This window comes from Pseudochaenichthys georgianus, chromosome 1, assembly GCF_902827115.2.
Source record: "Pseudochaenichthys georgianus chromosome 1, fPseGeo1.2, whole genome shotgun sequence".
Classification (NCBI taxonomy): Eukaryota; Metazoa; Chordata; class Actinopteri; order Perciformes; family Channichthyidae; genus Pseudochaenichthys; species Pseudochaenichthys georgianus.
This window is the reverse complement of record NC_047503.1, coordinates 49,512,028-49,522,832: the sequence shown is the minus strand read 5'-3', so window position 1 is coordinate 49,522,832 and position 10,805 is coordinate 49,512,028. Positions and strand designations below refer to the sequence as shown.

At 41.1% G+C, this 10,805-nt stretch overlaps 1 protein-coding gene across 1 annotated transcript in view; it reads left to right on the top strand.

Moving 5' to 3' along the window:
• Positions 1-334: 334 nt before the first annotated feature.
• Positions 335-10,805, top strand: part of LOC117453388 (alpha-tectorin-like) — a 28,738-nt gene continuing 18,267 nt past the window's right edge. The window contains exons 1-2 of the mRNA XM_071204194.1: positions 335-689; positions 7,097-7,234. Of these exons, the coding sequence (XP_071060295.1) occupies positions 335-689; positions 7,097-7,234 (493 nt within the window). The remainder of the gene's footprint in view (positions 690-7,096; positions 7,235-10,805) is intronic.

The following is a 10,805-nucleotide window of genomic DNA, read 5'->3' as shown; positions in this document are numbered from 1 at the left end:
TCTCGGTTCAAAAAAAGTTGGGCACCCCTGGACTAGACCGTCATGTAACTCATGACCACCCTGAGTTCTCCCGAGATGAGGCACATTAGGTCATGGCAAGGCTGAAGCATAGTGTGGCCCTGCAGTTGCTCCATGACCTCCGAGAGACTAATCCCATCATTGGAATGGCTACATCATTGGATATAGACAATGAGGAGGAATACCCGGTGCACCCTCCACCCTTCTCCCTACATACCGAGTGTGAAGAAGAGGACTAAAGGCAGGTGATGCTGGAAAATGTGGCATTGAGGGCTCAGAAGGATGCTGGAAAAGGTGGCTTTGAGGGCTCAGAAGGATGCTGGAAAATGTGGCATTGAGGGCTCAGAAGGATGCTGGAAAATGTATCATTGAGGGCTCAGAAGGATGCCACCTTGATAAGGTGAAGACCCTGCGCTCCAGGCTGAAAAAGGGGCTAAGACCCAGGAAGCAGAGTGCCACTGCTGCTGTGCTTGAGGAAGAGGAAGAATGTATACGATTTAAGGGCCTGGCAATCTCAAGTACCTCCGGCATAAACACAGAAGACTCCAGCAGCAATACCCCTCTCAAGACCCCAGTCAAGACTGTCATGCCGTCCCCAGAAGCCTCCGGTAGTGAGACCCCTCTCAAGACCCCGATCAAGACTGTCATGCGGTCCCCAGAAGCCTCCGGTAGTGAGACACCTGTATGCCAGAAGACCCGTGCGTCTGTCTACAATAAGCTGAAAGCTAATTTGGCTAAGGACCTCTCCTCACTGGTCCACTGGGAAGGGACGGGGGAATACCATGCGTGAAATCACGTTGCCTCAAAGCATGGAGACGTACATTCAGACATACAGGCATCATTGTGAGGGTGTCGCTCCGACAGTAAAACGGAAAGAAAATTGTCTGTCCAAGGTCTGCCGGATAAAGAACTTCCTCGTTTTCATGGCCCATGGTGTTAAACCGGCTGTCAGACCGGCTGTTCCGAAAAGACACGAAGAGGGTCATGGCTGGAGCGAGTATATTTTCAAAGTCGGGCGGGCAGTCACAACATCGCTGTGTTCCTGCAGAATGTGAACCATTTTCCTGCGGTACTTGTCTGAGTCAAAGCTCCGGGAGTGCAGGCTCACCCAGTCTGATATGACCCACATCATCAGAGAGGTGACAGCCAACATGAACGACTTGAAAAAGTCTGTCACTGGTCCACCAGTTTAAGGTGAAGAGGAACAAGCTGGATCGTCTGCGAGCCAGGCGGAGCTTCTCGCCGCCATGGCGGCCGCTGATAAGCGCATCCCTGATCTCCTTGACCTGATGGCTGCAACCAACCTCAATCACCCAGTTACCTGCTATATGGCTATCTAACCCTCCATTGGAGCCTCCTGTATGGCCACCGTCCGGGTGTGTATGCAAACGGAGGCAGACAGAAGGGGCACTGCTGAGGGCCACATCATCCACGTGCAGGATCACAAGACTGCCAAGACATTTGGCGAAGCACAGCTGGTGCTTACAGTGAAGGAGTTTAGCTGGGTCATGCGGTGGATGGAGATAAAAGAGGGCTTGTCAAACAAACAATAAACCCTAAAGATTGAAACTTAGAACAACAACAAGAACAGCTGATATATTTACTTCAACAAACAATAAACCCTAAAGATTGAAACTTAGAACAACAACAAGAACAGCTGATATATTTACTTCAACAAACAATAAACCCTAAAGATTCAAACTCAGGACAACAACAAGAACAGCTGATATATTTACTGATAATTTTTAAGAGGTTACTCCAGATCAGATGTTCCTTACAGGAATTATGTTGGTTGGCATGGCCAGAAAGGACTACACCTTTTCTTTTTGTATTATTTGTCAAACAAACAAGGGTGTTTTAATTAAGAGCGCACTGATGACTTCTGCACCAAAACATTAATGTGATGCCAAGTCAATCAAAAACACGGATCTTCTTCATGTCTTCAGTTCCTGTTGGAAACATTCTGCCAGAGCCATCCAAGTTTCAAATGGCTCTATTGACAGATGAATGGGACCAGTGGCTAGCAAGTTTGTGTTCTTAATCAGCAGATAAAAGCACTACAAATAAATATAACATATCATACAGTCCTGGCCTCCCCAAATCAACATGTTCCACTGTTGTGTAGATGAACAGCAGTCCTTGTTATTATGTATATATGATAACAAGTTATTATGTATATATAATACAAGTTATTATGTATATACACAATATGATGGGGGAGGCCAGGACTATATGATATGTTATAATTTATTTGTAGTGCTTTTATTCCAGCTTAAATTGTATTCATAACTAATGTGCTTTTCATAGTTTATTTCGTTTTTTTTTTCACACACACACTAACAGACAAACAGGTCAAAACGGTGTGTGTTCCAAGATGGCAGCACGTTGATTTGTGTCTGTCTCTGTTAGTGTTTGTCTCATTCTCGTTCTTCTTGTGCATACTGACATTTTATAATTTTTAATTAGCATTTTAAACGCGTTTTTAAATTGGTCTGCTGCGCTTTAAAAACGTTTTAAAAGGCTTAAGTGGTTTGGGCTGTTTTGTGCCGGATGGCATCGCTGTGACTGGATTGTTTGCTCTTCTGACCTGAGCTGTCGTCTTTCGGACTCTGGATTGCTGTCTGTCCTGCCGCGCTGTCGGGGGCTGGTGACCTGAGCTGCTGATCCACCTGAGCTGCTGATCCTGAATTGGGCGTGTCAAGGCACAATGTCGCCTAAAGCTTCCCTTGTGTTCGCTCTTCTCCTGGGATTAACTGTCAGCCCGCATGTCGGCAAAACTGACAGATTGCCTCCCAGCAATATCTCTGACATTCGGATGGTGGAACCTCTGGAGTGCTGACTCCATCGGATAGTTTTTACACAAAGCTGACGTTTCATGCACGAATGCGCTCTCCCGCCCTTTTTACTCTGGAGGATCGGAGCAGCCCCGCCCCCCTGAGTGAGCGACACGTCCAGAGCCCATGTGAAAAATCATCTTTCAGACTGTTAATATTGTTACTGACTTTTACTCTCTGCGTAACTTGTAACATGAACCCTGGTCCTGAGTGTTTCTCTGCTTCCCTGCATCATTTGCGATGGATATAATGTATTCAGAGCAAGATCGTAAGGGCAGAGCGGGTGGTGTTGCAATATACACTGCTGAGAAACTACAGTGCTCAGTCCTTCGGTTCAATTTCAATTCCAAGGCACTTTGAATTTCTAGCCAGTCCAACTAACTATAGCAAAAGCTCCTCTCACTGTTATTGGCTGTTATAGGCCTCCATCGGCCATCATGGATGCAACTACTAGCCTTATTGAATTGTTGTCTACGTTTTCTTCTGAAATCATATTATTGGTGATTTAAATTGGGGACTGGTTGAGTGATACATCTTCACAGTTTAAGCAGGTTTGTGATTCTTTGAACTTAACTCAGCTTATTGATAGTCCCACTAGAATAAACTCTGCCAAACCCCAATAACGATACCCTTATAGATGCCATTCTAACAGATGCAGCTCATAAGTATGTGTCTGTTGGTGTTTTTCCTAATGATATCAGCGACCATTACATTATTGCTTGCGTTAGGAGCACTAAGTTGCCCAAAGCCAAGGGCCTTATTGTGCTCAGGCGCTGCTCCAAACACTTCTCTGAGCAGGCTTTCCTACACGATCTGGAGGAGGTTAAATGGCACTTCATAGAGTTAATTCCATCTGTCAATGTTGCCGTCCAATTTGTTATTGATCACTTTTTATCAATTTTTAATAGACATGCCCCCCTTAGAAAATTCAGAGTTAAGAATAGGAACACTCCATGGTTTACTAGAGAACTATCGGATCTAATTCATGATCGAAATAAGCAATGGTCCTTAGCTAGAAAGTCTAACACTAGTGATGACTGGCTTCTTTTTCGTGTCCTCAGAAATAAATGTTCAGCCCTTATTCAAAAAGCTAAAGCTGATTACTATCGGAGCTTAACCACTGATTGTTTTAATGACCATTCTAAGTTCTGGAAAACAATTAAATCACTTCAGAACAAGAAGGTTTCTAGTTTCCCAAAAAAACTGAAGGTCAGTGATTCTTTTATTTCAGATTCAGATGGTACGGCTAATGCTTTCAATGCTCACTTCAAAAAGGCTGGTCACATTTTTGATGAGCAAAGTCATGACTCTCTAAATCAGGGGTGTCAAACTCAATTTCATCATGGGCCACATCAGCATTATGGTTGCACTCAAAGGGCCGGTTGTAACTTTAAGACTATATAAAATACGTATACAAATATATAATATATATAAAGTAATGTATTACATTATTGCCTCTGAATTGGATTATTATCGGATAGGGTAATAACTTCATAATTAACTACGTCTGAAAGCAGAAGTCTAGGGCAAATAATTGCAAGTCTCTTCAGTAAGAATGTCACAAAATGATTTAAAAAGAAAAGCCAAATTGAGACATTTTGAAAAAAAAATCTAATTCTGAGAAAAAGGCAAATTCGAAGAAAAAATGCATATTTTGAAGAAAAAAAGGCAAATTCTGTAAAAAAAGTCAAATTTCAAATGCATTTGAGATGCATAAACATGTAGTTTATTGGCAACGTGCTTCTGTAAAGTAGCATGTAACCGTATAATAAAGTAGCATGTAATCGTATAATAAAGTAGCATGTAACCGTATAATAAACATATTATATTCTTTGCAAGCTCTTGTGGGGCCACATAAAATGAAGTCGCGGGCCGGATTTGGCCCCCGGGCCTTGAGTTTGATACCCCTGCTCTAAATGGTCGTACTCACAGCCCTAGTCAAGAGATGAACTCCCCTGTTTTTGATTTAGCTTATTTCTCAGTCTCTGAAGTCTTACAGGGTTTGCACTCTATTGATCCTAAAAAGTCTGCCGGGCCTGACGGCCTGGACCCGTTCTTTTAAAAAATTGCAGCTCAGATTATAGCACAACCAGTAACTGACATTTTTAATCTCTCCCTGTCCACTCACACACTGCCAGCTGTGTGGAAGCAAGCTCTGGTCTCGCCCCTCTTGAAAGCTGGTGATCCCACGGAGTTAAATAACTATCGTCCTATCTCAAATCTTTCTGCGTTATCAAAGATTCTTGAGTCCCTAGTTTCTACTCAGCTAAAACTTTTTTTAAATTCACACAACATCCTTAAACCTATGCAATCTGGATTCAGATCAAAGCACAGTACTGTGACTGCCGGTCTGAAAGTCTTAGACGATATTAAGGCTGCTTTGGATAACAAATCTGTTTGTGTTGCATTGTTTATTGACCTAGCCAAAGCATTTGACTCTGTAGATCACCACATCATGTCTAATGTTATGTTGGTGTCTCGTTTCGGTCATAATGCCATTTGCTGGTTTCAGAGTTATCTAACCGACCGTACTCAATGCGTCAGGTTGGGTAGTACTGTCTCTGCCCCTGTCACCTTGAAGAAGGGAGTTCCACAGGGCTCTATTTTGGGGCCTTTGCTCTTTTTATTATATGTAAACAATATTTGTAATCAGATGCCATTTTCTACCTATCATATGTGCTGATGACACTATTGTATACTCATATGCTCCTTCTCTGGATATGGCCGTTTCCAATTTAAAATCTGATTTTATCACGCTGCAGCATGCACTTCTTGATTCCAAACTGCTTTTGAACAGTAAGAAAAACCAAAGCAATGCTTTTTGCTCCCAAGTCAGCGTCCTCTTGCCTCTCCATTGACACCCTTGATGGCGTCTCTGTTGAGTTGTGTCGATACCTACAAATATCTGGGCTTTTGGTTGGACAGTAATCTCAACTTCAAACACCATATTGAAGTTCTATCAAAGAAATTGAAATTCACTCTTTGGCTTCCTTTACATACTTAAATGTTGTTTATCAACCTCATCCCGTAAAAGGTTGGGTCTCTGGCTTATTCCTGTCCCAGCTGGACTACGGTGATATCATTTATAGATTTGCCTGTTCCCACTGTTTTGGCCAAACTTGACCCACTCTACCCTGCTGCACTGCGTTATAATATCAAATGCACCCTATAGGACTCATCATTGCAAACTGTATAGCCTAAATGGATGGTCCACACTTACTATGTGTAGGATCCAGCATTGGTTTTTATTAATGTATAAAGCCATTTTAGGTAAGCTTCCACTGTACATATGTGCCAGATTTGCTCCAGTTTGTGACTCTTACAACCTCAGATCCAGTGCCTGGATACAGGTCCAGGTTCATGCTGTGTGGACTGAGGCTGGGAAAGGAGTCTTTTTTATTATAGTCCTTGGTCTTGGAATGACCTCCAATCACGCCTCAAACTGACGGCACTTGTCTCAATAGCATGTTTTAAATTGAAGTTGTCTGAAGTCCTTACCACCAGATGCTCTTGCAGTAATAAGTAGTGCACCTTTCTTACTGTCCTAATGTGCACAATGTAGTGACTGCTTTTTTGTCTTTTGTTTTCTTAGTTATGTTCTCTGTATTGTATATGTTTGTGTTATGTGTTATGTGTAACATTGCTGCCATCTTGGCCAGGTCAGCATTGCAAATTAGATTCTATCTCAATGCTTTTATCTGGTTAAATAAAGGTTAAATAAAATAAAAATAAAGACACTTTCTCACAGACACTCACAGACACACACACACTCAACACACACACACACTCACACAGACTCTCACACACACACACTCTCACACACACTCACAGATGCACACTGACAAACACACACCAGCTCTCTCACACACACAAACACACAATAACAGACACACACACACACACACACACTTTCTCATAGACACACACACTCTCTCACACTCATAGACAGACAGACACAAGCACACAAACACACACACACTCACACCACACACACACACACCCACACACACACACACACACACACACACACACACACACAGAGAGACTCTCTCACAAACACACACGCACACACAAACTCACAAACACACGACGATATTAAACGGTTGAGTTTGATACCTGTGCTTTAGAGATTTGGTAGAAACCTGTTTACGAGGGCCACACAGCAAAGTATTTGATCTGGGCGTTCTGAAATTTTAATTACACGTATAACCAGACTGAGAAGTTTTCAGGATTGTTTGCATTAGTCTTTGGCTGGAAGAGCAGCAACAGTATAAAAACAGACGGAGCGAGACACAGCGCCACATCTAAGCTGCACCTGAAGGACCAAGACTTCCAGGACCAGGACCTCAAGAGAAGCATCAGCTGCCCCAGACCTCCAGACGGTGAGTCTCCACTTATTTCTCCTCACGGTCCTGCAGCTCCGAGAGACACAGAGAATCCTGAAGAGAGGACCGTGTGAATGCTGAATGCTGAGCTTTCTGAGTAAGGTACGAGGAGCAGTTAACAGCTGAAGTCTTAACAGTTTCTCCATTGACTTCTGTTTTGAAATGTGGATGAATTTAGTGAATATTATTCATAGCATTCCTAACTGAGATTAACGTTTTGATGTTTGAACCGAGTTTGTGGGTTGAAGATGTGGAAGTAGTTAAAGTACAGAAAAGTGCAGAGAATACTAATAGAGGTAAATACTTTTTGTTGTAGAAGAGCGTACCTTGTAAAGCTTAATAATTTGTGGTAACTTTAAAAAAAATACGCAAACTCATTGCCTCACAATCACTAAGTTAAGTTAGTATGGTGAGTAGGAACAACTTGTTTATTAAGTACAACTAACACAACACTTTTAAGTTGTAAAAAAACATTCATTGCATTAACTTAGTTAACGCAGTTCCGGTACGTTTTGAAGCTACTGACCCAGAATCAGCTCTTTAGTCGCAGGCCTGACATAGAGGGGGCTGAGGCTGCAATGATCTGTTTGGGCTTTGGAGCAAAGCACTTCAAAGACATGTTTGTTATATCTCTGAAAGCTATAATATATGCCTAAGAATAGTATAACAGGAGACCTTTAACATATCCCAAACAGTTGGCTCTGTTGCTCGGTTCATCTCAATAAATGAACAACATGCACTTTAAACATTTCATGCGGGAGTAAGACAGTGATTGAAGTACCTCCATGTGAGTATTGTGAATACGTGATTAAAGGGCTTAGCCTGTCTGAAACATGATGTCACTCATCACTTGTGTATTGTTATATTTGATAAATCTAAAAGTGTTCATTTATCTGAAGCACTTTGAGAGCATTATCAATAGGATATCCATGTCGTGTGCTCTCGTAACAAGTGTGTGCATTTGTAAAGCATTGAAAGAGAGACACACTGAGTGTTTAACTATTAACGCTAACGACACAGAAAGAAAGTTCCCTCGACACCTCACGGTGGAGTTGGCATTCCTCCTGAAGTTACTCGTGCACAGAGTCGGGCCTTCTCTACACAACGTGAGAACGTGTGTTCATTGGATGACAAAGCTGAGGAAAATGATTTCCAGATATGAGTTTCAGTTAAAAACTACCGGTCCGTCTTCTCACCTCAATGTCTCAGTTCTGCTCACAGCCTCTTTGCGTCACTAAACCGGTGGCATCAGGGAACCAGTCAGGGAGCCTTTGACGGGTTTAGAGAACTTTCAGGAAGTGTATGAACCACCTCCTGCCGAGGACCCCTTCATTGTGTACGCTGTTATTGTGTGTTATCGTGCGTTAACGGGTTGTGTGTGCCTCTTCCTCTGCAGAGTCATGAAGCTGCTCCTCCTGCTGGCAGGTAAGCAGCATCGCAGGCTTCACTGTGACAAACAACATGTGTTTGAAAGGCATTATGAATGTGTTTCAAAGTCAAGTCCTCTGTGCAGAGTCACTGCGAGTGTGTAATAGCCCCGCACTACTCTACTGTCTTCTTGTGCAAGTAAAAAAAGATAAGGCTTGAATGATAGACTTTTAAACACGAGCTCATCCATGAAATCAATATAAATGTGAAGGGGTAGCTCTTATTCAACATGTTGATGGCTTCAGTTAATGCAACCGAGTCTCACGGCATTTCGTGTTCACCAACATGATTTTTAATCTATTGATTCGTGTTCACCATCACGATTTGCCCCTTTTTTTCGTGTTGCACAGCACGATTATAAAAGCAATGTATTTCTACTGGTAACGTGTTTCGTGCCTGCAGGCTGCAGCACGTCTTTTTCTCCGGTCGGGTCGTGGGAGACCGGAAGCTGTGTGGTTCATAAAAACATGTTCTTACTCAATATCAAGCCACAATTATTGCTTTTATTTTAAATCGTATAATTTCTGACTTTTGTTGCCGTCTGTGAGGACAATAAATGGGGAGCCTCAGGATACTGAAATCTGTATTTTTTTTAATCTTTTTCTCCTTCTAATTTGTTATTCTTTTCAAAATAACACACTGTTATTTACTCACCAATAACACACAATTATCCTTGCTTTTATGTATTGGTTTAATTCCATAATCTCGGGCTTTTTTGGTGTCCGTCAGGAACTGAATTTCAAAATAAAAATAACCTGAAACAGACGTAGGCCTATAAGGGAAATTTCGAGCATCATTGCGATTGACAACCTTTCTGAGTTTAGGATGGCCGAAGACACTACACTACCCATAATCCCCAGCTATCGTTTAGGACTACAGTCCCCGTAAGGTTACGCAGAGCGTCAAACAGCTGTGTGAAAGGGAACGAAACCATGCCAGACTATCCAAAACTGGAATCGAACACCCCTCCAGAACTACACATGCTGGCTATTGTGTTTCGCAAAATGTTCTATGGGACGTCTCTACTGAACGTTTTCGTTTTTCCCACAATTAGAAGTTGCCAGTATTAAACACATTGGTGTTATCAAATGTAAAACATATAATTAATAAATGGGTGAAAATCACTTGTGTCCATAATGTGCAGCATTAATATATACCCACATGACAGCTCATTGATACTTTGTAATTCTACTCCACGACAATTCAGAGGTTAACCTGGTATTTTTACTCCACTGCATTTATTTGAGTTACTTTGCAGATTCTGATTAATTATGTGAAATATAAACAACCCTTAAATCAGACTTTAGTTACACCTGAGTCAAATTCAGGTAAGGTGATTGTCAAGTGCCAACAATCAGGAGAGATATTTGATAGTTGGTGCTTGAGAAGACTAAACATGTATCTGCAATTGACATGAATGGAAACGAGTAATAAAGTATATTCATTACTCATTATTCTCTACTAATGGTTAATTAAAGACTGTATATTATGGCTATTTTGCACATCCCTTTCAAGATTTCAAGATTTCAAAGGTTTATTGACATATCATACACAACCACGGTGTAGTTATGCAATGAATGAAACACTTGGGTCACAGGTTCCTCAACAGTGCATTACAAGACATCTATCAATATGTGTGTACCTCCAGCATTAAACTGTCATATTCTGCACATTTCTTATCCTATCTACATAAAAGTATAATTAATGTGTATAATATCAGTTAAAATAAGTGCTTCAACATAGTTAACATTGCAGGAAAGCGATATATTAGACGTTAAGTACTTTGTCAGGCTTAATATTTATCTGTAGATAGATACCCCCAAAGTTTTTTTCTTATTTAAAAGAAGACCTTAATCTGTTATAAAGGTTAATTCGTTTTTCTGTTTTGCACCTCCTCCTATTAATATCTGTGTACATCCTGCACTAAACTGTTTTATTGTAGAGATCACTTATAGTATCTTCTTGATTTTTTATATTCTATATTTCTATCACAGACCTTCTACTTTCCCCCTATGAAAGTATGTACTCTTCATATTTGTATTAAAATATTAAAATAATATTTAATGAAAAAAATATTAAAAGTACATTATTGTTTTTATGTGTTATATTATAACACATAAAAACAATAATTCAATAACGT